Source organism: Python bivittatus, unplaced genomic scaffold (assembly GCF_059951505.1).
Source record: "Python bivittatus isolate LINGU-HERP-01145 unplaced genomic scaffold, Pbiv_v1 ctg000080_np1212, whole genome shotgun sequence".
NCBI lineage: Eukaryota > Metazoa > Chordata > Lepidosauria > Squamata > Pythonidae > Python > Python bivittatus.
Genome location: NW_028277035.1, coordinates 88,954,739 through 88,980,752, shown reverse-complemented (window position 1 = coordinate 88,980,752; position 26,014 = coordinate 88,954,739). Strand labels below are relative to the sequence as shown.

At 43.2% G+C, this 26,014-nt stretch overlaps 2 protein-coding genes across 4 annotated transcripts in view; one reads left to right on the top strand and one right to left on the bottom strand.

The window, feature by feature from the left end:
- Positions 1-933: 933 nt before the first annotated feature.
- On the bottom strand, positions 934-18,075 carry GTF2H4 (general transcription factor IIH subunit 4). 2 transcript variants are annotated; one of them, XM_088134611.1, is made up of 14 exons: positions 17,940-18,075; positions 14,263-14,445; positions 12,957-13,061; positions 11,883-12,014; positions 10,912-11,008; positions 10,072-10,160; positions 9,388-9,496; positions 9,203-9,271; positions 7,176-7,259; positions 6,840-6,972; positions 4,913-5,043; positions 4,726-4,773; positions 4,181-4,259; positions 934-3,579 (listed from the first exon to the last, which is right to left on the bottom strand). In XM_088134611.1, the coding sequence occupies exons 2-14, from the start codon at positions 14,391-14,393 to the stop codon at positions 3,407-3,409; spliced, it is 1,380 nt and encodes a 459-aa protein (XP_087990737.1). In that variant the 5' UTR covers positions 14,394-14,445; positions 17,940-18,075; the 3' UTR covers positions 934-3,406. The 2 variants fall into 2 exon arrangements, with proteins under 2 accessions (XP_087990737.1, XP_087990736.1); XM_088134610.1 differs by having other exon boundaries at positions 9,388-9,499; positions 17,940-18,074.
- The window catches only part of VARS2 (valyl-tRNA synthetase 2, mitochondrial), a 32,918-nt gene continuing 24,897 nt past the window's right edge, over positions 17,994-26,014 (top strand). For both annotated transcript variants that reach the window (XM_088134609.1, XM_088134608.1), the window contains exons 1-4: positions 17,994-18,100; positions 20,326-20,711; positions 22,143-22,224; positions 23,406-23,506. In XM_088134609.1, coding sequence (XP_087990735.1) covers positions 20,466-20,711; positions 22,143-22,224; positions 23,406-23,506 — 429 coding nt within the window. In that variant the 5' untranslated portion in view covers positions 17,994-18,100; positions 20,326-20,465. The remainder of the gene's footprint in view (positions 18,101-20,325; positions 20,712-22,142; positions 22,225-23,405; positions 23,507-26,014) is intronic.

The window sequence follows — 26,014 nt, the reverse complement described above, 5'->3', positions numbered from 1 at the left end:
TCCAGCTGGCGATCAGGTCCAGCTGTTAGGAGTTCCACAGGCAGAGCTTTAATTGCCCTGCAGCAGCTCCCTCTTGACTTTTTTGACCAACCCTGGACTGTGAACCTATAACAAAAGTTCAGAATCCAGAGAAGAGTTGAGCAAGATTTCTTGGGGGTCAAAATTTGAGTTTTGTGGCTTTAAGTTTTAGCTCCCCTTTCTTTATCAGTCTCTCAATGTAATCTGCCCCCTTCTTCCAAATGAGGTTTCACTGAGATGGCCCAGAGGGCCTTTTGTGGCAACATAGATATGACCACAAATCTTCTTCTAAACAGGAGGGGTCTACTGTGTTGCAACCAGAAAAGGCAAGTATAAAGTTCTGGAAAGCCAATTTGTCAGCTGCTGGTTATTTTCATTTTGTCTTGTTCATTTGCTTCTGTTTCTATCACTAAATGTGTAGTTCAAACTATGGAATTTACATGCATTTAATAAATCAGGGTATTATACACTTACTTGGGAAACAAACACGGTAAAGGAATATGCTGCAGGATATTTACTTTATTCTAAGGAGTTAAACCTTAGAATGCCTACGTTGATTTAACTCTCTTCCCAGATTACTGGACTGCCAATAACCCTTCCCACAACTGGAGTATTTTCCAGCAATTGCCGCAATATAAGAAACTGATTTTTTAAAAAAGGCCTGAAGAAATAAAAAGCCCATTCTCTGCTTTTTCTTGCTTTTGTGCATTCTCCATTACAGAACATTGATCCCCAAGCTGCAGCCACAAGAAAAACTGTTCAGAAGAACTTACTTGACCAGTGTTTCTCAACCATGACCACTTTAAGGTGTGTGGACTTCAACTCCCAGAGTTCCCCAGCTAGCATGGGGCTGGGGAATTCTGGGAGTTGAAGTCCACACATGTTAAAAAGTTGAAAAACACTGTGCTAGACTCTTCAGCACCTGCTGGTTCAACGCAACATGATCTGGCATGGCGAAAACATTTCCACTCTTCCTCTACTTGTTCAGCTCTTATGCAACCTTTGCACCAGGGCAAATCAACTATCCACAAGTCTCCTATATGAGAGCCAATTTAATTAAAGGTGCTAGCCTAGAAACCAGGAGACCAGGAGTTCTTGTCCTGCCTTAGGCACAAAGCCAGCTGGGTGACCTTGGGCCAGTCGCTCTCTCTCAGCCCTAGGAAGAGGGCCAGGGCAAACCACCTCCGAAGATCTTGCCAAGAAAACTGCAGGGACTTGCCAGTGTGGTTGCCAGGAGTCAAGATAATCTAGTGCTACAATCTCATAAATACCTTGCGACTGACTGGAAGCCACCAAAGCCCTCGTCTGCAAATGGAAATCAAGTGACCCTCCCTGAGCTGCAACGTTGACCTGGCTATTTTCCCTTAGAGCAATTCTCTAACGTAAGCAGGATAGAAAAGACCTACACTGTGGAATTGTGACATCCTACTCTCTCACAATCCTTCCTGCAACACGGGGAGAAAAGCATCAGATAACAAAAGCATTGTAATTTGGACAGCAAAGATTGTCACAAGCTGTTCAGAGATGACACACAATACTAAGCGTAGACAGCACTGCAAAGACTTCCATAAGCCGCCCGCCTCCAGGCTACGGGAATGCCTGGCTGGCAACACGTTTTATTCATTAAATACGCCCTGTTTTGAATACTATCTCTGAAGGTGGCATGAAACAAGTTTATATCATTAATAGGAAAAACTCTCCCTAAAGCTATGTTCAGATCGGGAGAGGAAAGGAATTCCCTTTCAGTGATACAAAACCTGTATCGATGAGATCCACAGATAACTAAGAAGGATTTCATTAGCTCTCTGCAATGTCAACATGGATTATTTTGGATTATTCGGTATTTCATCTTTAGCAATAACTACATTTCCTAGCCTTATTCTTTACTTTGACAGAATGACAGAACATCTGAGTACAGGAATACACCCAATGTACTTTAATTTTAAAAAAAATCTTATTTATCTGTTTGATATACGTGTAAGACTTCCGCTTCCTCTTTACAACCACCCAGAGACATAAGCCACGTAGTACAGTAGTCCGAGTATAAAATACAGTACTTCCTTAGAAATGTTTGGAGATACCAAGTTTAGGATGAAGAATAAAGCCCTGAATATATTCACACCACAGTTTCTCAGCTATTTGTAACTCAACATCTGAATTTCAGATAAAAGAGGTTGAATGAGGAACCTGTTGACTGACCTAACAATCTCAACAGGTGTTTCAACTGTGCTTCAGCTTACAGGGTTCGGCAGGTTCACCAACAATGGACGGATTGGGGACAAGGTTGTCTGTTAACTTGAGCAGAAGTCACCCTCACAGGTAGGAAAGGAACAAGTGAAATCAGAGCACCCGCATGATGGAGCTACCATGTTGGGTCAAGGTGAAACTTTTGAGTATTTGGCACTGGTCCTAAAAAACAAATGGCAATCCCATGATGGAAGATGATATTTCTTTGATATCAGACTGGGCACATCAGTAGATCTAGGTAGAATGGTTTGGCATGCTTAACAGATCATGCCAAGTTAGGGCCAAACTAGTCACAATATGGCTTAGTGCAATCTGTGAACCCAACCTCTGCATAGAGATCTGTCTTCATTCACACATGGATAGAAAAACACCTTGAATTATACATATAAAAACATACATCTTATTAGAACAAGGCAGCCTTGTTACTAATTAGCACTTTCTATTAAACTACAATGAAAGACCTTCTGTCTCTTCTTACTTGGCCCTTTGAGCCAAGAGCAGATGCATTCAAAGAATAAAAACAGTAATTGCCTAACACGTTTTTTTGACAACCTTCTCCAACTTGTTGCACTCCAGGTGTACTGGGCTCCAATTTCTATCCCCAGACAGGCCTCAGGATGATGGGAGCAAGAGTCTAAATAGTCAGATGGCACCAGGTTGTAGAAAGTCTGATACTAGGACTCCCTTCTACCTTGAGGATCTAGTATTCAACCACGCAGGGAACTAACTACAGATCCCCTTAGCTTTAGCAACTTTGCACCAACAACTCTCTGAACCCAAGCGGTTCCCTTTTGTGCAGTGAGATTGTTTTGTCCCTGCTACGTCTATTTTCCCAATGCGTTTTACTGGACCTCTAGCCTATTTCACGCCAATGTTACCCCAGTTATGGTGCAATTCCTGCCAGACAGACTTGATGAAAGGTGATACTTAAACCGAACCAATTAGGTTTTTTGTTCCCTTTTAACAAATTCCAAATCTCTTTTTGGCTGAAAAGGAATAATCAGGCAGCCACCTCTGTTTTCCTTCTCTCCGTGTCTCTCGTATCCATTCAAAGTAATGGGAGGAGAGATATTTCTGCCTTTCTGTTCTGTCCGCTTTCCAACAAGTGTGATCAGAAGAACTTGGAGTGGAGTCACTGTCTTCAGGAACTGTGTTTCTGCCGCTTCCAGAAGCGTTTGACGTCTGAATGGCCAGCGGGGGTCACCACCATGAGACGTTTGGTTGGGTTCTCAAAAATGAGCACCCCAAGTTCCCTGGCATGGTCACGTAGCAGCTCAAAGTCCACCTGGGATAAGAACTGGTTGTATAGGACACCTGTGGGAAAGAGTTGGAGAAAAATATGAACAGGAAGCAATGCAAGAAGAAGCTGATGGGGAAGCAGAAAGAGACGGGTCTGGAAAAGCGCCGGATGCTGCAGCGTGTGGCAGGAGAGGAATAAGGACAGCGGAAATGGGCATACAAAGAATGGGATCTGAAATCTGACCAGGAAGACTAAGGGGCTAAGGCTAAAGAAAGCAGAGAGGAAAGTGAGCGAGAACTGGAGCCAATGTCCCAACCCGGTGCCTCTCAGATATGTTGGACTAAAGTTAGATGAATCCCCAGACAGCCCAGCTCATGGCCACACTGGCTGAGAATTATTGGAATTTAGTAAATTGGGAGTGGACACCAGGCTGGGGAAGATGCCAAGCTATAATTGACCTAGTCTGACGTTCCATTAGATCAGTGTTTTTCAACCTTGGCAACTTGAAGATGTCTGGACTTCAACTCCCAGAATTGAGTTGAGCTGGCTGGGGAATTCTGGGAGTTGAAGTCCAGACATCTCAAGTTGCCGAGGTTGAGAAACACTGCATTTGATTCTTCTTATGATTATTTCTTCCTCTCCTGACCACCTGCCCAATCTCTCATGGATGCTCACCCTCAGAGAAGCGCAGCCTGTCCCGTTCCAGCTCCCATAACCGGATCTGATCTGTGATTGTGGGGGGTAGCACAGGGGTCTGTGGGGAGGAGAGTGGAAAAGTTAGAGATAGCAAAATACCTATTTTCTAAAGAGCAGGAAAACAATCTCCCCATTGCATTTTCCTCTAGAATCAACCTACCCCTACTTTCACCGAACATTTTAATCTGTATTCCACATTTTGGATCAGGGCTAACCCCAGTATTAAGCTTTCTCAACAGAAGGCTTAGCAACCTTCTTTTTTGCATAATTTCATAGGATGGTTCAGGTACCCACAACTTTCAACTTCTTTAACTGAAACAGGACAAATACATATTTAAAAACGTGATTTTGGGGTTCCAGGGATACCATCTGGGGGTGTCTTGGGTGCTGCGTTACTTAAGCTAGCATGAGATGTTGCACCAGCTTTATTAAACAGCATTCAACTATTAAAAAAGGTAACACTTTTCTTGGATGTCCTAATCTGCCTGGCCCCCTCCCTTCATCTCCTGCAGCAATTTTCTCACCTGTTTCAGCATCACAGCATGAGCTCTTGTCCGTAGGAAGTGAATGATCTGTAACAAAAGAGGGCCCTGAGACAATGAACCTTGGCACATTTCGTTCGGGATTCAGTCATGGAAGTCTTAGCCCCCAACCCACCCAGCCAAAAGAAGCAGAGTCCAGCTCCAACACCCCCTTTCAACCTCTCCTCACCTGATCAGCCGTGATGCCATTGGCAATGGCCTGCTGTGTGCTCTCCCGGGTGACTTGCGCCACCACCAGGTTAGGGAAGCGATACAGCATCTCAGAGAAGAGGGCAATTAGTGCAATCTGGAGTTCTGAATCTGGAAGCAAGAGCAGAGAGGGGGAAACACAACACTTTAAGATGACCAAGGTGCCTCCCCCAATCTAGTATCCTTTAGATCAGTGTTTCTCAACCTTGGCGGCTTTAAGATGTGTGGACTTCAACTCCCAGAATTCTGGGCTGGCTGGGGAATCCAAGGCTGGCTGGGGAATTCTGGGAGTTGAAGTCCACACATCTTAAAGCCGCCAAGGTTGAGAAACACTGCTTTAGATAGATTGAACCACAATTCCCATCATTCCCAGCCAGCCCAGCATAGGCAAGCTGATTGACACGTAACCTGCATCTACACAATCCATTTATCTTTCTCTCCCCTCACCCCCCCATCACCTCAATTTAAACCCTATATCAATTTAGCCACTCCATCTGATGAAGCTCACAAAAGCTTAGGCCTACTAATAAAAGTTGTTAGTCAGAAAAGGTGCTACCAGACTCTTCCTGCCTTTTGGCCACCGTAGACACACATGGCTCTCCTCCTACAATTAGTCCAATCTTGCAGCTTCCAACAAAAGTACATTTGACAAGCAACAGATCCTCCAAGTGGACTAGGGACCACCAGTAGCGTTAGTTTGATTTATGCAAGCACTTATTTATTTATTTTTATTTATTTATTAAATTTATCTCGGCCCATCTCTCCCTCACGGGGGACTCTGGGCGGTTCACATGATCCATTAAAATAATAAATACATATAAAATTGCAACAGACATAAAAACTGTACAAAACATTACCAAAAGAGAAAAAGTCCAAGAAGGTGATGGTTTCCTAAGCTGCAGATGAAAGGCTTCTAAGGGACCAGCCATCCCCACGCTTATCTATCAAGCAACTTGTGCACCGCCTCCATTGTGAAGCAGTGCTGTATAGGTACAAGACCTATTTTATTTCCACAGCAACAACTCTGTGGGGTAGGTTGAGCAGAACAAAGGGAAGTCTAACACTAATCCTAATGGGGAATGTTCCCTCATATAGCTTTTTCCCACTGGTTTTCTCCATGCACATAACTGAGGCCAAAATGACCAGCCCAAGATTACCTAAGGAATTTCCATGCCTGAGGGGGGAACAGAACCTAAATCTCCCGACTCCAAATCCAGTATCTTCACCATGCCACCACATTGGATCTTGGACGGAGAGGGATGGACTGGCCCACAGTTCCCTGAGGGAACCTGGATCTCTCTGTTCCTAGATATTCACTGTTTTACTACACTGGCTCTCTCTAGTCCATGGAGATCCATCACGTGGTCCACCACAGCCTCTCCCAACCAAACCTGATTGTCGGTATATGTGGGGAGGTCTCCAACCATCAGCTGGCCAGAGCCTACTCACCATCTTGCCCCCCCGGAGGCAAATAAATACCTAATTTCAAATTTAAAACCCTAACCTTTTGGTACAAAGTTTAATCTAAAAGATGTCTTTTAAAACAGACAGGATGGGAGGCAAGTATTTTCAAAGAATGGAAACTCAGGTGCTCTTAAAGGCAAAAACTTAGTGGGGGTGGTAGTATTTTAATGGGGTGGTCCCTGCATTTTCTTTCAAATGTCGAATTATATAATGACACCAGAAAGTTTGAGAAATATTGTCTTACATCAAATAAAGACAGTAATCCTGGCTAATTAAGGACTGTTTTCCCCCAATTAGTAAAACAAAATCTCAGTGGCTTTGTGACCTACAGCTAAGATTGAAAAAAATGGATTGGAGGCACTAATTCTCAATCCTGAATTAGAAGAATATTCTGAAGGATATAAACCAGTATGGATGGGGCACATGGGATTCCAGCGTCAGACCTGTGTATGCATAGATCCTGTAGTTAGTCTCCACCACAATGAAGCCTTGGTTATGAGTGTCCACCGTGGTACCCGAGATGCCGGAGGAAAGATTAATAGCTAGGCGGGTGGGATAGTAACGCCTGGATTTTCTCTGGAAAGAAAGAAGGATAGACATTAGCAACAAGTTTCCAGCAAGTTCAAAGCTGCCTAACTTCATCTTTCAGAAGACAAATCTACAATTCTATCTCACAAGCTCCAGATCCTTGAAGAAGTCCTTAATACCTCTAACAACCAGCAACTTGTCTTTTGTTAAAGTCTGGTTCAACTCCATATCATCTCCCTACAGTGTCGTACCTTCCTTTGGAACACCAGGCCAAATTCCCGGAGATGCTGAAGGAAATTCAGAAGAGAATCACTCATTCCTTCCACAGAATAATCCTGAGAATAAAGAAATTGGAAAAGAATATGTTCACAGGCAGGTATAGTATGTTGCACGTATCGTTTGATTATTCAATGTTTAATGACCAGTAGTTCAATGACCATGCTATGAATGGTCAACTGAATTACATTGGGGTGCAATGCAAGAGTTTTTCTACAGATTTACCTGTAAGAATCATTACTTGAGGCTGCAGTTATTAAGAAATGAATGCATACAAGCCAACACATGGCTCTCTGCAGACATCAGCCATGCTTTGTTTCCTGAACAAAGACATGAATAATTAAGCTGTGCTTGTGAAGTCATAATTTAAATTGAGCATTTAGCAAATGCACCTTTTCTGCACTGAACAAATACCTGTTTCAGCAGTTTGCTCCAATCTTCCAGGTTCTACACTTGTAAGGCCCTGCGCCTCTCAACATCACCTAGTGTTTAGCTTAGTAACTCAATAATGTGTGCAATCTAAATGTGAGACTTTAATTAGGGTTAGTTCAAGGAGCATGGTTAGTGTTAATCACAGCCAGTATGCTCGGTTTCATGAACCAACCTTACATACAACAATCCTTTCATTCATGATGATTAGCAATGGGAGGGACACATTTTCTGTTATATTCATAACATCTGCTTTCTTCATTACTAAATTCATTTCTCACTTTTTCTCTGTAAGCTTCTGCCTTACAAGGGAGTTTCTGCTAATTTTACCCATGACAAAAACCCTGTAATGTAGGGATCAGGCTAAGCTTGAGTGACTAGCTCAAAATGATCCAGTGCTTTGGTGATCAAGCAAGGACTTGAACCCATGTCTCCTCTAAGCCTACTTAAGCCACTACAAATAGAGACTGCCAACCCGCATACTCAGGAGTAACCCACTCTTCTGTTCTATACAGGACTTTGCACATCATTGGTAATTACATAATAAACACAAGTGATTTCCTTGACATCACAAGTAGTCAAAAGCTAGCATCTCTTGAAACCCAATGGAAAGGGCATTATAAATGTCAGCTTCACGTGCTGAAAATAGAAAAGGGAATTCCCCGGCCCCCAAGATGTTGTGTAGGGGTTGTGAAGAGCTACAATGCCTTCACAGATATCAACAGTGCAGTTGCAACTGGAATATTTCATATTCTACTAGGATATTGCAAAGGGCAGCCAAAATGATCAGAGGGGCTTATTCATGTAAAAAAAAAAAAAATACAATAGGGATACCATAAAGATGTGATATTGCAAACCATGTTGGAGGAATGAATGGAGAAATTCCCCCAAAGAGGTACTGTTCTTCAGGTGGTCTAATTATGGGACGTATCTCTTCCACGTTTCCATGTTTTCCAATAGCTACCTACGGTTGTGAAAGTTGGACCGTGAAAAAACTAGACAAGAAGAAAATTGACTCGTTCGAGCTGTGGTGTTGGAGAAGGCTCCTGCGCATTCCTTGAACAGCAAAGGTGACAAACAAGCAAGTACCAGGGTGTATAAAACCAGACATATTGCTGGAGGGCGAAATCACAAAATTCCGCCTTACTTATTTCAGCCATGTCATGTGATCAAATTCACTGGAAAAAGCAGTTAAGCCAGGAATGGTCAGCAATAAAAGGAAACGAGGCTGCCAAAAAACACAGTGGCTAGATACCATCAAAGCCGACATGAGCCAGAGCATAAGAGCGGAAGCCGTACAAGATCAGAAAATATGGAGAGAGTTGGTCCATTGAATCACTGGGAATTGGACATGATTGAACGGATATCATCATCATCATCATCATCATCATCATCACCATCATCATCTCTTCTATACCTTCTTCTCCCTTGCATAGAGTGTCCTAAACTTCTGCAGAGCACCCCATTGGCAATAACTACCCTGCTCAGTTGTCAACTTGATATATGCCCCAGCTTTCCACCAACAAATGTGGCTCACAGATAAGGGAGAAGTACCTTATTCTACCCTTCTCACCTTGCCAAGCGTGGAGAAGCTGAGCTGAAAGAGGAAGGAAAGAATCTCCACCAGGTCCATGCCTCTGGTCTGTAGGGAGTGATGCAGAGAGACGGAGAGAACAAAAAAAGGGAATTAGAAGCAGAAACAAGAGATGGACAGAACCACCAGAGCTGAGATGGCAGGCAGTCACTGCTTCTTCTCACCTCTGCTGACTGGAGATACTGGAGCATGAAGTACCACAGCTGTGATGAAGTATCCAGCAACAGGAACTGGAAGCCAGAGGACGTAATGCAGGGAGGTTCCCCAGGTTCACTACTGGGAAGAAGAGTAACCCAAGAAAAGTCCAGAAAAGAGAAGGTCATTCTTAGTTCTGCAAAGTTATACCCAATATCCTCACCCTCTGTAGTACTGTGACCCCCTATAATTACAGATGAATTTGTGTGGCTACTCATGAATAAAACTAATGATTGGAGTCCTGCTTGGGCAAGAAATAAATATACCACTCTTTTAATGTATACATCACAAGGATTCTTGCTCTCTGCAAGCAAAGCAAGACTGCTGTCAAAACTCCTCACTTTACCTAGACAAGCTGGATCAGGATTTTAAAAAATGGTGCCTCCCTCAGTTGCTCAAAACCTCCTCAGTAGGAAGGTCCTAATCCACAGTTTGAGAACTGCTGCAGTACATCATGGTTAGAGGGTAAACATATTGTCTGAATGCAACCCCTGTCTTTCTGTACAGAGGTCCTTTTTCTCCTAAAAAAATCTGAGGATTCTCAACTGTTCTTAAAACAGAAGCATGGGGTTTGTTAGGGGTGACAGAGATATTTTGGGATGGAGTTGACCTGCATGTCTGTCTGTCTGTCTGTCTCTCTCTGTGACACTTACCTCTTCATCAGGCCAGCTTCAATCAGCAGCTGAGCTAGGTCCTGACTCACCGCTGCACTTGGAGAGCCTACCATGAAATGCAGGATGACCTAAATGGGACAATGTGGAGAAAGAGAAGAAGACCGTGATCTCTGAGGGACTACATCCACAGTAGTGTTTTGTAAAATCAGTTCATTGTGCACTACACAGCATATGTAAAGAAGGGCTCACCCAATCATGGGAGGCTCAACAAACGGCAGTTAACTCCACTCACCATTCATCATATTGCCTTAAGGTGTGGAGGGACTGAAAGATTCCCAACAGAATTCTAGGACAGAACCCAACTATGGGATCCTGGCTTGTGAAGGACAGCTACTCTCAGTTGAACCTATGAACCCATAAGCAACTGCAAATGCTACTGAAAGACCAGACAGACCACAGTATATAAGGGGAGAGTTAGTAAGGAATTGGGAGAGAAACATGGATCCCCATCCTGGGGCTGGTAAAAAGAAATGCGATGGTGTTCCCTCTTGAGTCAATTCATACTGGAAGATTCAGGAGCTTAATCCTCCACAGGAGGAAACATACCATTTCAAATACTCAGATTCCAAGAAAATTAAAAATGCCAAGAAAAAGAAAGTTAACTAAACCACATCAGAAGATCTTCCTTTTGCATGATTAACCTGCTACTTTCCTGAGCGGGAGGCTTTTGAACTAAACCCAGACAAGGAAGGAGAGGAAGCAGCAGTCCTGGTGACTCTACTGACAAGGGCTAGGAGGACCCTGCAACAAAGTCAGTTTTTTAAGATTAATAATGCATCCCTAACCAATCAGGATACCTAGACAAGCCAAAATGCTCACCTCCCACCTTTCCTCTGCATACTTGTCCAAAGATGGGACATCTCGGGCATGCTTATCCGGGCCCAGTTGGCTAGTATCATCAGACCAGGCCTTACCTCTACAGACACAAAATTGAGAAGCAAGAAACACTATTATTCTTTACAGGCTATGAAGAAAGTAACTTAAGGATAGCACTACCAATGCCCTAGTCCAGAACACGAGCAAGGATTCTTAAACCAGATCACAATGGATCTTGTGCAAAAGCAATTCCTTCCCCTGATTCAGAAGGAGATGGTAGGACTTGACCACCAAATATTGTTAATTGGTTGCTCTTCAAATATTCTACACTACATAATCCAATAAGCTGCATGCCTTGAAAATTCCCTCAAATCGTATAGTTTGTAATGATTTGTTTTGCTTTCCATGACCATGAGGAAGCAACAGGGAACACATAGTGTGCAAATCCCAGTCACTGTTAGATTGCAACCATGTTTGTTACCTTTTCTTCTTTAGTTATTGTTTAATGCTGGTTTAATTATGTATTGTTGCTAGGGGCCTCTTTCATATTTTTCTTTTTACACTGCCCAGAATCTTTGTATTGGGTCGTGTAAAAAGAATTTTATATAATCCTACAAAAAGGATTGCAATCAATATAAATAAAGTGTTTGTGCTAGCATGAGCATTCATGCTAAACTATGGCTAAAAGAGACCATGAAAAGAATCTGCATGCACAGCGGAAAGTGCCAAAGCACAGTTTTCAGGTCGTTCTGCTGTTTTTGCACTGGATCATATAAACAGAGGCACAAAATTTGGCCCACATTTGCATCTGGCCCATTAGTAGCTAGTTTGCTCCTGACTCCTGAAGTTGCAGGGCCCCAAAATACACCCCTTTCAGAGGACTTAGAGAACCCCTATCTTCAGCCAGTGCACTAACTTCAGTGAGCCTCTGCCTCGATCCTCCGACCACATGTATGCAGGTGGCATTCACTCACCCTCCCAGAAGAGCAATGCGCAAGTTTTCCTTAAAGATGGGGTTCAAGACAATCCCTTCGAGGCCCCCTGGGAGCAGCTGCGTGTGCCAAAGGCGCAGTCCCAGCAAGATATCTGAGCTCTCCTCTTGCTCCCTGAAAGCCAAGAGTCCATCGTGAACTTAGGAAGTGCAGAACATGCCTCCACGTTCAGATTTTGAGGAAGAAACAGATAAAGATTAGCCTGGAGATATTTTTCTCAGAGGAAGATGGTCAGTTCTGGAGACAGACAGACTACGGGCAATTGGGCATAGTAAAAAGAGGAAAAGGAAAAGGAGATAACTGATTACCAAAAAGAAGAGAGAGACATTAGGCGCCCTCTTGAACAATTAAACAATCTTTCCATAGATAGGCATGGAATAGTTTTGTGATGTACCTCTTTAAAGAACCCCCCCCCCAATATCTTACATCTTCCAATAGGCCCTAGGATAGTGGGGGTTATGATCCACTCCCTAATAATTAGATTGGAATCTTGTCTGTTACAGGTCTTTTTCTCCCTGGTGTATTGTTGGTTACTATTATTCATTGGCATTGTTATTATTATGTTGTTGTTGTTGTTGTTGTGGCTTTTGAGGGTTTTTCCTGTTTTTAATCCTAGTATGTAAGATGCCTCAAGTTGTCTTTGTAAATGAGGCTGTGAACAAGTTCATTACATAAATAAAAATGAACATAATCTTTATTCATACATTATAGAAAAATAACATTATTGCTCACAACCAACTGGTCTTCTGATTTATTGACAGACAGGAGATAATACTCATTGCTTTCCTTTTTTATTATATTATTCTACCGGGAAAAGAACCAGTAGGAGAAAAGATAACGTCAGCGGAAAAGTTTTTACCATCAGCAACGGTGCCGGTGAGATTGTAAACTATATTTATTTGTCCTCAAAATAATTTTAGTTTTATATTTAAATTTATTTTTCTGCTTACTGGATATCTCACAGCAATGTACACTTTCACTCTTACAATGTTCATTTGAATAGTAAGCTTTTTTTTTTACTTTGCTATACAATCAGAGCTTGAGCTACAGACTTACCTGACGTATTCTTTCTTCACCCACAGGGCCACGGCAGCCTGACGAAGAGGTTGTTCCAGAAAAAGCATCCGCATGACGTAATTCTTGGCTAACCCAGGCAGCTCCCTGAAAAGACAAGAATGTAAAGCCTGTGTCACAAACAAGGTTTTTTTTTTTTTCAGAGCCAAGCATGGGTTGCCAAAGTCTATTCTGCTTCCCCAGAACCCCGGGAGCAAGTTGTTGGCTGGGGAATACAGACACCAAATCAATACTTGGAGTTTCTAAGCACCCTTGCAACTGATCTTTCATTCCCAGCACACAAGTTGAAAATCTTTCTCTCCCTCTCTCGCACACATACTCCTGTTTTCTTGCAAGCTTCTTAATATCAATACCTTACACTTCACACCCAGCTTCAGCATCGTCAACTAATTAATTCATGCATACATACCATTTATAGGCTACCCAACTCCCAACATCTCTGGGTAACTTACAATGAAAATGTTAAAAAAAAGACAAAAGACAAAAAGAAATCACGAGGGCCCCAAAAATAACATGTAACCAAAAAAAAAAAAAACACACCCACTCATCCAGTAGGGACTCAACCTTAACTCTGCCCCAAAAGCCTAGGAGAACAGCTACAGTAGGTCTTTAATAGCTTCCTGAACATCACCAGGGTGGGAACCATCTTGATCTCTAGCGGATATCATCCAGAGGGCAGGTGCTGCGACACTTCCTGGGTCCCACAAGATGACGCTCTACTGCTTGATCGATGGGACCCAAAGCACCCCACTCTGCCCACTCTTACTGGATGGGCAGAGGCAACCAGAAGCAGGCAACCCCTCAAAAACCAGGCCCTGTGCCATGAAGGGCTGTAGAGGTAATAACCATGCCTTGAATTGCACCCGGGAGCCAACAGGTAAGCAACGCAGCTTACAGAGCACCGGGGTCGCACAGGGATAAGGAGGTGTGGCCATCACTGCCCGCACTGCTGCATTCTAGACCACCTGTAGCTTCTGAGTGGTCTTCAAGGGCAGCCCCACGTAGAGTGCATTACAGCAATCCATTTGTCAGGTGACTGAGGCGCGAGTGACTGTCTGAAGGGCCTCCCAGTCCAGGAAAGGACGCGACTGGTGCACTAGCTGTACCTGTGCAAAGGCCTCCAGGCCTTCACTGGTCAAAATGGGCTTCCCCTTTTACACACCAGGGACATGTCATTTGGAGGTGAGGTTAAATTGGCTTCAGATACAGGATGCTAACCTATCTAGATTTTTACCCCCCATCCGACCCCCATGTGGTACAAGACCAGAATCCCAATATTCTCGCTCACCGGAAGACAGCCAGGCACGTGGCGGGGTGATTGTACAGCCGATCCAAAATCGCAGGGCTGAGGCCCCGCAGGAATTCGTGAAGGTTCTTGCATTTCAGCTGCACTCTTTGGAGTTTCATCACTGACTCCATAATGACAGCCACCGTTCATCACTGGGACATTTTTCCGCAGAGGCTGTGATAGCTGAGAGAAAAACATCTGGCGAATTCAGTAAGGCAGTACGCTCACAGTGCACGAAACTGGCACTGGGATAAGCACAAAACCACATTTTCTAGGGAAGTCTGTGAATCAAAATACACACCCAGAAATGTATGGTACAGGTAGCCCCCAGTTTAAGAACGAGTTCTGTTCCCAAGATCTGTCCTTAAGTCGAATTTGTATGTAAGTCGGAACAGTATTATTGTATAATAGTGTATAAGTAGTATTGTGTAATGAACTCGAACCATTGTGTATTTAACTCAAATCATTGTGTATTTAACTCAAATTTTGCTACAATAGGCTCCGTTCTTAACTATGGGTGGTCCATAAACTGGGCATTCCTACCCCGGGGACTCCCTGTATAATATTTAGGACTAGCTGTCCTCATACAGGGAATTTGACTCAGCTGCAAAAAGGGGCAATCTGTTTGCAATGTCTTGGGAGACTTGACTTTTTCCAGGCTAATTCCCCACAAGCAAGGTGCCCCAATAAACAGCAACATGCATTTCTGTCTGAGGGTTCTCCCTGCTCGTCCTGCTTCCAAATTCAGTATGGCAGGTGAAACCTTCAAGAGAGGAGGAGAAAGTTTTAAGTTTAAGAGGCAGTCTACAAAACACAAGCCACACTTTGTACGCCAATGATGCCTGCCAACCTCTTCTCTGGTTTTTTTTTCTTCTCAGGAAGAAAACCAGAACTAAGGGTCTGTTCAGAGTTTCCTGTTCTAAATGCAGTGACTTTAGATGTCTTCAAATCACTCATGGCTTACCTGTGCGACAGTTTGGGGACCATCTAGCTCAGTGTTTTTCAAACTCAGCAACTTTAAGATGTGTGGACTTCAACTCCCAGAATTCCCCAGCCAGCATGCTGGCTGGGGAATTCTGGGAGTTGAAGTCTACACATCTTAAAGTTGCCGAGTTTGAAAAACACTGGCCTAGCTGCTTTTAAAAAATTTAAGGCCAGGTCACTGCCCCTATTTCTGCTTCTTTCTTCAGTAAAAGGTTTCTTATCATCATCTACTGGATAAAAGCCTTTTATATTTCTTAATTACAAAAGATGGCAAAGCAATTATAAAAAGCTCTTCAAATGTTTTAAGAACAAGTCCTAAAGTGTCCTGTTTTGGAAAAATCACTCCCAATGAAGGAATTCTAACAGGTAATTCAATCCTTCCTGCAGCGAAGGTCCTTCGTTATCCTGGTTTCCTTCACATAGTCCTCTTTTAATTCTGCGTAAATTCCTCCAAAGGTGACAATGATGCAGCCATGCTCAAAAAAATAAATATTAAAAAAAATGATTACTTTGATTTGACTGATGTGGAAATGATCCAATTTAGGCCAAAATGAATAAGCCGTTTTTTCAACACTTGCCATCTCCCACTGACTCTGCCATTTGCCTTTGATTTCCCATTTCATTCACCATCTAACCGCAAAAGCTAAAGCCAATTATTTATTTATTTATTAGCCAATATCATTATTGCACCAATTTACCTAGCTATGTAATTCACCTTTTCATTCCATATAACCATGTGAACTGGGATCCAGAGCCAGGATCACCACGTTGGAATTCAGGCACAATATTTCATTTTCCTGAGCCATTTTATTGGCACTGTTGGCAAGCTCACAATTTTACAGCTGTCTCTGGATTTACAAGTCATTTCAAAGCCAGCACTTTTGCCACTGACACCCCTGTTCATTAAGATCGGAAAGAGAAGGCACCCAGCGGGTTCTTTCCCTTCCAAGAGTCACCTGCAGGGTCCACAGAATAGAGCCTCCTCAGTTGCTACCCCCCATCACTGGAACCTCATTCCTCCAACAATCAGATCAGCCCGGTGCTCCTGAGTTTTTGAAAAGCTATTAAGACCTGACTTTTGGCGTGTCTTCAGGACTTGATAGGTTAGATTGATTGATTGTAACAAAACAATCTTTAATCTTAAAAAAAAAAAGAAAATTAAGAAAATTAAAAGTACACACTAAAAATACAAAGTAAGAAGGAAAGAAAAAAATCTCTCTTAGTTTTATACTTATCAATAATCACTGGATTACCAATGAATTCACTATTATAACATGAACAACACAATATATTTGTGATGGAATGGAATTATGAAGGCCAGAGTCGGGGAGTGAAGAATCCTCTTTCGTCTCCTGAAGCGCGGGGAAGAGATAAGAGGATGAGGCTGGCACCTCCCTGAGGAATGCATGCTGTGTTTACTGACTGACCCTGGGAACTAGTTCCAGCCTGGGAAGATTCTTGATACAGGCTGTAGCTAATAAACCTTGCTGGATTGAATCTGCATGGTCTCCTGGAGTTCCCTGGGCCAAACTTGACAATATTATTGTAAGATATCACAGAATCTCTGCCGTAGTAACACGTATTGCTGCATCCTTTGATTAGTAGAAAATATTGCCTTTTCCAAAACAGATAGATCCCAACCATTCCTTGACCTCTGGAATAATACTGTACCACGTTTCCAATTTCTTAATGTAATTCTTTTTGCCACCCCCTCTCTCCCCCATGCTTGATACAGCGACAATGGGGGAACTGATAGGTTAACTTGTCCCTAACCTAAGGGCTATGGTTACAATATGGGAGGCTATATATAAGTCTTGATGATTGATAGATAGATATAGATAGATCGATGATGATTAGATAGACAGAGACAGGACACAGAGGTAGACAATAGACAGAAAAAGATGGTAGAAGATAGATAGATAGATAGATAGATAGATAGATAGATAGATAGATAGATAGATGATAGATAGATAAATAGATACCAATAGAGGTGAATATACGTAGCTCAGGGTTGAACTGTGGAGTCCTTGGGGTTCTCTGAGCAAACGTTTCATTACTTGGCTAGGTAACATCTTCAGCACACTTCAGTGCACGTTTGCAAGAAAAGAACCAAGCTCAGAGAACTCCAAGGATACCACAGATAGAGAGACAGACAGACAGACACAGACAGATAGATAAGACAGTCATTAGACATGGAGAATAAACAGAAACAGATAGATAGAAAATGACAGATAATAGACAGACAGACAGTGGACAGACAGAAAGGCAGGGGAGGGGGGTAAGGGGGGAGGGAGAGACTGAGATTTCCCGCAGGGGAAAGTCTGCATATGAATTGCTGCTAATAGAGCCTGCTTGGTGCATGTCAAGATCCTACACCTCTGCGTGTCTTGTTGTTCAATCGGACTGCTGCATCGGGCATGCACACGGCTCGGAATTTCCTAGGATTGGAGCGGCTCATCCGCGCAGTCCATAAATCAACAGAAACCGCCTCGGCTTGTGGAACTCCCTGCGCTTTCCCGCGCGGGGACAGCAAAGCGCGGCGCCCCCTTCGCCCGGGTCGGCTTCCCCGGAGCGCCCTGGAGGGAGCCCCCCGCCGCCCCCCGAGCGCCTTCTTCTCCCGCGGGGCTGCTCCCGTTTCCCCAGCCCGGCCGGGTCCGGCGCCCGCCCTCCGCCCCCCGCCCCGAAGGTCTCACCTGCAGCAGGAGCGCGACGGGCGCGAGGAGAGGAGCCGCGCCAGGCGGCCCTCCCGGCGAGCAGGAAGCCGTCGCCACACTCCACCTCTCGGCGGCCCTTTCCTGTGTGAGTTGCATGTCGGGAGCGCGGAAAAAGGCCCGGGCTGCGGGGCTGAGGCTGGGTGAGTCCCGGGGGGCGGTTTTGGGGCGGTCTGGGGTAGGAGGGGGTGCGGTGGGGGGGGATAGGGAGGCGTGCCCGCAAGGGCGCTCGGCGCACTCCCGCACATCTGCAGCGGGAGCGGCGCGTGCAAAACTGGATCCTGGGAAGCGTAGGAATCGGGGGGGGGGGTGTGAGCCGTCTCAAAAACGTGCGTTTTCCAGCTGTTGCTGCGCTCGGGCTCCACCACCCCTAAGCTGTGGCTATGCTGGCTAAGGCGCATGGGATCTGGAACCCCGCCCAGTTTTCTTGTCTTGGGACTTTTACTCCTCCGGCGTACTTTTTACCCCTTTCCTGCTCCCTGCGCTGCGTTGCTGACCTCAAAAGGGAATAGCAGGATCCGTGTATCTGTGCGCGCGCGTATGTGCATACCTATAAAAATATATATGTACATACAAAAATAATTGTCTTAGGGCAGTGTTTCTCACAGTGTGGTCCGAGGACCCCCGGACCCTCTCAGGGGTCCGTGAAATCCAAATTATTTGCCAGCCTAGGTTGAAAAAGAGTACAATATCAAAATCTCACCAAGCAATTCTGAGAAGCAGCGGCGGCGGCAGCAAATGCATCGATTGTAATTTTTAATACGGTCCATATCGATAAATATAACCCATAAACAAACAGAAACTCTTTTGAGGTCCTTCATAATTTTTAAAAGTGGGAAGGGGTCCTGAGAGAAAAAGTTTAAGAAACACGGTCTTAGGGTAAGCAAGAGTAATGCATGATAATTCCTTATAATTATAGTTACAGCCCTCAGATCATGCTACTATCTACTGGCTACCCCACACAGACCTATCAATTTGGAAGGAGAGAAAGATAGATGAATCGCAAGCACACACTTTAACATCTTACTGTCACAATTTTCAAATGATAAATGTATCTTTATGTTATTTCTCCATAAAGTCACCTGCTGGGGGAGATGGGCAGCAAACAAACAAACAAACAAATATCCTATGTTGTTGTTTTTTCTTGGTAGCATTGTATCTTAGATGTGGGGAGAGCATATCACTATATCCTGTCAGTCATCCACTCAGATGACCAGTGGGTTAGGAACAATTAAAACAAACTTTGTAGAAACAGTTGATACAGGGTGTGAGTATCTTCTGTTGAGGTAGAGAGCCGCAGAGATGGCCTTGAGGGAGCTATTCAGAGGCCATTGCAAAATCAAAAAGGGCAGAAGCCTGCCTTAAGCCCTGGGAAAGGAGAAAGGATTAGGGAGAGACCCAGGCTGGTTCCCCCCAGCTCCCCAGGGAAGAGGGAGGGAAGGGAAAACACAGGTAAACTTGCAAGATTCAGTTACTAAGCCTAACTCAATAAAGCTTAGTTTTTCTAGTCTTCTTGTAGGGTCTGTTTCCGGATCTGGACAACATTAGAGGGCTGAGTCTTTAGAGATGCATCAGCAAAAGTCATTCTACTTGCTTAATTTCAGAATGAGTGTCACAAAGGCTACCTATATGGCTGCCTGCCTGCTTCCCTCCCTCCCTCCTTTCTTCCTTCCTTCCTTCTGTTATCTATGTCCCAACTGTCTAAAACTGCCCTCCTCTTTTAATGCCTTTTCCTCTTCAAGCTCCCTTAACTTCCTGACTGCCTTCCTTTATTAAAAGAAATGGCTGGCAAACCAGTTATCTTATCTTATCTTACCTTACCTTACCTTACCTTACCTTACCTTACCTTACCTTACCTTACCTTACCTTACCTTACCTTACCTTTCTATGAGTGCAAATAATAAAAATAGAAATTAAAGATAGTGTGATAGAATTGTTTCCAAGAGCCTTTCCCTGATTTTATCTTTAATAACTCCCGGAACACCAACAAAGAAGAACTTAGCCTGATCTCTGCTGGAGGGTGATCCGTAGCATTGACACTGCCACCAAAAAGCAACACCTTTACTTGCATTCTTTAGAAGTAACAACCTGGTATTTATCACAGCTGCCAAATGAAACAATCCTCATTCTACAGTATAATTTGTTTAAATGGCAGGAAGGTTGATACATCCTTGGATTGCTGTGTGATCACCATCAGAAATACGCTAGAAATGGCACATTCAGTTATCCAGGGAAGCAGTCAAATCAGACAGACTTTAATCCACGTGGAGCAGGAATTCGTGTTCCTTTTTCCAGATAAATGGGAGATAACACACAACAAGTAACTCCTCATGTGATTATAACCTTATTTATTTAATGTGTTTGGTAGTTCCTTCTGCAGGCTCCATCAGCCATACACGGGATGGAAGAGTGACTATTAAAAGCATGTGCATTTGGAACAGATGGGAGAAAGGTGGTGTGCTTTTTTCTACACACGTGCGAGAGGACTAAACACACCTACATTCAAGGATGCCTTCAGCCCACCTTAATTCTGCCTCCCATTGGAATATGTCTGTTCTTTGCCGTCTGCTTCTCCGGGCAGAGAAGAGGCACTGGGATGCATATGGTGGATGGAGGTGTTATTCCCAAGAACGTAAGCCTGATCTTAATGAGCGAGTGGCTAAAATGGACCATTTAAAGAATAAGGCACAGAGACAGAAGCGGCTGTGGAAGAAGATGGAGGCTATTGAAGCTCAGATGGCTGCTGGGCCCAAAGTAAGGATGCTTATTGGGGACTGATGTTAATGACCAAACTTGGTCAAAGCTGATGGCTTGATTTTTAAAAACATCAAAGCCTCAACAGAAGAGAATATATGTAGCTCAGGGTTGAACTTTTTGAAGTAGTTGAACTTTCTGAAGCCAGGTAAACATCAAAGTCTACCTGTCAGGGTTAGACTTAACTCTGCTTTATTGATGGTAGAACTTGCCATGATTTCATCACACTGATGGTACAACGGTGGAATTCTGGTCATTGGCCACCATAAATATTGTCTTGTCATCTGTTACTCAGGTCCTGTTACTCTGTATTAGAATTACCCAGCATCCCTGGTAAATAGAAAGTTGTAGAGATAACAATAAAGAGTAAAACATCCCCAGTAACTTTACAGAACAGTAAATTAATAAATAAGCCATCATTAATCCATACAATAGCACAGTTCAAAATATCCAAGTTATATACAAGGTGACTGTCAATCACCCTTAGGAATAGCTTGGTCTTCCAAAAGGTCATCACCATGGGGGCCAATCTGATAGTCAAAGGGAGGTTGTTCCACAATGTTGGTGCTATCAGAGGGAAACTGTGTTTTCTGGCCCCTGAGGTTCGGAGGTTGAAATCACACAGCATTAGAAGGTAGGAGGACTATATCACCAGCCTTAAGATCTGGTCTAGGCCTTGGGAAGAGATCTCCTTGGGCAGCAGGGCAGCTGCTACATAAGTAGGGTCTCCAATATGTCAATGTAGTCCAGCTTGTCAATTGATTGGTGCCATCTTGATCTGAATATATTACTGGATTATAAATTGGATTGATTGACGTTGTTTTTAGAATTATAATGATTTAAAGTGATGTTTTATTGTTTTATTTTTGTGTTTTATTATTTACCATGGGAGATTTAACACATCATTGTTAACTGCCATGGGTCCTACAGGATTTGGCATTATATAAGCCAAATAAAAATAAATAAACAAACACATAAGCACTCACGCCTCAGGAGCAGTGCCCAGGGCACAGATAAGCTATCTTTGTAAATTAATGCCATGTACAGGCATTCAAGGCTTAACACCGAGGCTGCTATGGGATCAAAATCTGGGAGGGCAGATCTCCAAGATGATGATATCACCACCCTTGCCCTATCAGATTTTGGTAATGAACACCAGGTTCACCTATTCATCCACTACCAAGTCATGAATGAACAAGGTCTTACTATATTATACACATGATGTGTACTTCAGTAGCTTGAGACCAAGGTCAACAGTGATCAGGTCACTAGGACCTAGAAGGGGGACCAGCACCAAACTTTCAGTTCCCCTTCTTCTTTGGAACCATCCTGCAAATGGAACCTAGGAGTTACTGCTTGCAACAGACCACTTTCTCTTTTTTAAAGTTTTTTTTTTTACTCCCCCTCCCCCCTTTGTTTCCCTCTTTGAAGGAACCTTCAAGCCAAGGCAAGACCTTTTCCTTGAAAAACATTGTGGAATATGACATCCCAACTATAGCTGGACAGAAAAAAGGTAGGATGGGAATTGCCTTGTTTGAATGGGCTTCCAGTATTCTTGGTAAAAGAAATTTAGTCTGTGTTTCTTTGTGGAAAAGGTAACTGGTGGCTAGCATGGAATTTTAGCTTCTACATGGGCTAGTAAAAGGAAGGAGTTGTCTGCTAAGTGGATAGACAAGAAAGGAATGGAGCAGAGATATACCCAGGGTTGGATTTGATTTGATGGAGAGACTTGTTCCTCTTCTATTAGCTGCGTACCCTTTATTCAATTCCTCTTCATCTTTGGCTGTCAGAAAGATTATTAGGCAGAGCTGGGTACAAAAATGTCATTCTTTCCTGCTCCTATTTTATCCAGACTGATTTGGGAAAGCAAGTGATTTGATGATACCTCCATTCTAAACTTTTAAGTATGTGCAAAAAACTCAAAACTAACTTGTGCCCTTTTTAACGCGCCAATAATTCTTTATCCCATAGAAACAACATGCAGGGTGTACCAAAAGTCAGGCCCCATAGGCCAGTCACAGTATGTCTTATGAATTAATATTTTCTTCAGAGAAAAGATTATTTCAAAGGTTGTGCATTAAACGAATAAGGGAGTGCTTAGAAGAAAATGGCAACCAACCTTAAAACCTGGCTGTGTTCCCAAACTTGGAGTTTATGTGTTCACTGATATATCTGTGGGTCCTGGCCATATCTGTGTGGTTTATCATTTGGTTATTTTAGTCCAAGCTGTCTATTTATCTGTGTTTAACTGTGTTTATTGTTTCTGGACTTTGTATGCTACCCAAAATCTAACAGAGTATGCAAGTATAACAAATTTAATAAATTGATTAAGTTAAATTTGAACATTGAATGCAATTTCTAGCATTAAATTGTCTATGGGGCCTGGTTTTTGGTACACCCGTATTTTTAGCATATTTATAAGTATATGCTTGATTGGCATAATTTTTCCCTGGAATTGTGCTTCCACTTTGTCATACTGTTAGGGAGCTGAGATTTTGCCCATGTGTTCTCCAGATGTTCTTGTCTTGATCATCAGTACTGGAAATGTCCTTATTAACATCTGAAAGGTTAGAATGGTTGTTCCTGTGTCCTGTGCTCAGTTTTGCTGCACTCATACAACAAAATACTGAACGTGCAGATTGCACAAATACCTGGTTTAATTATGGGATCTTAGTATGACATTCTTTCCCACAGATACCTCAGCACCTTTGCCGGCCTCCTATAGTCCACGCTATGTTGAAGCTGCTTGGTATCCTTGGTGGGTGAGAGAAGGATTTTTTAAACCAGAATGCCAGGTAAAAGTTGTTTCTGTGAAATTATTAATATTAGACTTGGTCATGAGCACATGTACCAATTTTTGATTGGTGAAAAAGTTAGACCTTTTTTCTTCCTTTTCTTATAATAGTGAGAACGTGAAGTCATCCAATCAAATTCTCTGAGGATGGAGGAAGCATTTCACACAATTTCTCATGCATCTGTGGAATTTTTTAGATATGATGAGTGAACTAGTTGAACTAGCTTTAGAAAGGTTTATCCCTGAGATTCCAGAGATAGAATTAACAGGCACACATTGCAAAATAATAAACACTTCCTAATGGTAAAAGCTGTTCACACACTATTTTGAGAAACAGATGGGCTTTGCTTCCCTGAAGTGATTGAATCAAAACTGGTAAGGTATTTGTTGTAGATGCTACAGGGGCAAGATTTCTGTATGAAGCACGGAGATGGAGTACAGTCAGGTCCAGAAATATTGGGACATCGACACAATTCTAACATCTTTGGCTCTGTACACCACCACAATGGATTTGGAATGAAACAAACACAATGTGCCTTAACTGCAGACTGTCAGCTTTAATTTGAGGGTATGTACATCCAACTCAGGTGAACGGTGTAGGAATTACAACAGTTTGCATATGTGCCTCCCACTTGTTAAGGGACCAAAAGTAATGGGACAGAATAATAATCATAAATCAAACTTTCCCTTTTTAATACTTGGTTGCAAATCCGTTGCAGTCAATCACAGCCTGAAGCCTGGAATGCATAGACATCACCAGACGCTGGGTTTCATCCCTGGTGATGCCCTGCCAGGCCTCTACTGCAACTGTCTTCAGTTCCTGCTTGTTCTTGGGGCATTTTCCCTTCAGTTTTGTCTTCAGCAAGTGAAATGCATGCTCAATGGGATTCAGGTCAGGTGATTGACTTGGCCATTGCATAACATTCCACTTCTGTCCCTTCAAACACTCTTTGGTTGCTTTTGCAGTATGCTTTGGGTCATTGTCCATCTGTACTGTGAAGCGCCGTCCAATGAGTTCTGCAGCATTTGGCTGAATGTGAGCAGATAATATTGCCCGAAACACTGCAGAATTCATCCTGCTGCTTTTGTCAGCAGTCACATCATCAATAAATACAAGAGAACCAGTTCCATTGGCAGCCATACATGCCCACGCCATGACACTACCACCACCATGCTTCACTGATGAGGTGGTATGCTTAGGATCATGAGCAGTTCCTTTCCTTCTCCATACTCTTCTCTTCCCATCACTCTGGTACAAGTTGATCTTGGTCTCATCTGTCCATAGGATGTTGTTCCAGAACTGTGAAGGCTTTTTTAGATGTCGTTTGGCAAACTCTAATCTGGCCTTCCTGTTTTTGAGGCTCACCAATGGTTTACATCTTGTGGTGAACCCTCTGTATTCACTCTGGTGACGTCTTCTTTTGATTGTTGACTTTGACACATATACACCTACCTCCTGGAGAGTGTTCTTGATCTGGCCAACTGCTGTGAAGGGTGTTTTCTTCACCAGGAAAAGGATTCTTCGGTCATCCACCACAGTTGTTTTCCGTTGTCTCCCGGGTCTTTTGGTGTTGCTGAGCTCACCGGTGCATTCCTTCTTTTTGAGAATGTTCCAAACAGTTGTTTTGGCCATGCCTAATGTTCTTGCTATCTCTCTGATGGGTTTGTTTTGTTTCTTCAGCCTACTGATGGCTTGCTTCACTGATAGTGACAGCTCTTTGGATCTCATCTTGAGAGTTGACAGCAACAGTTTCCAAATGCAAATAGCACACTTGAAATGAACTCTGGGCCTTTTATCTGCACATTGTAATTGGGGTGCTGAGGGAATATCACACACCTGGCCATGGAACAGCTGAGAAGCCAATTGTCCCATTACTTTTGGTCCCTTAACAAGCGGGAGGCACATATGCAAACTGTTGTAATTCCTACACCGTTCACCTGAGTTGGATGTACATACCCTCAAATTAAAGCTGACAGTCTGCAGTTAAGGCACATTGTGTTTGTTTCATTCCAAATCCATTGTGGTGCTGTATAGAGCCAAAGATGTTAGAATTGTGTCGATGTCCCAATATTTCTGGACCTGACTGTAGGTGCCTTCCTGTTCCTTTCTCAGTTCTTGCTTACAGGTAGTCCTTGACTTACAACCATTTATTTAACAACCATTCAAAGTTATGATGGCACTGAAAAAAGTGACTTACGATCAGTCCTCGCACTTACGGCCGTTACAGCATCCCTGCAGTCACGTGATCAAAATTCAGGTGCTTGGCATCTGCCATGTAATTACAATGGTTGCAGCATCCTGGCTTCATGTGATCACCATTTGCAACCTTCCCAGGGGGCTTCCAACAAGCAAAGTCAATGGGGGAAGCTGGACTCGCTTAACGACCATAGCAAAAAAAGTTGTAAAATCAGGCACCACTCACTTAACAACTGCATCGCTTAGTGATGGATGTTCTGATGCCACTTGTGGTCGCAAGTTGAAGAGTACCTGTAATTATATGAAATGTTC

Excerpts from the sequence above, each read along its gene's own strand:
- GTF2H4 (XM_088134610.1), bottom strand. The coding sequence starts at position 14,393 with ATGGAGTCAGTGATGAAACTCCAAAGAGTGCAGCTGAAATGCAAGAAC. Across the intron at positions 11,009-11,882 it reads CGCATTGCTCTTCTGGGAGG|AGGTAAGGCCTGGTCTGATG; the intron begins GTGAGTGAATGC and ends TTGTGTCTGTAG. Across the intron at positions 6,973-7,175 it reads GCCTGGTGTTCCAAAGGAAG|AGAAAATCCAGGCGTTACTA; the intron begins GTACGACACTGT and ends CTTTCTTTCCAG.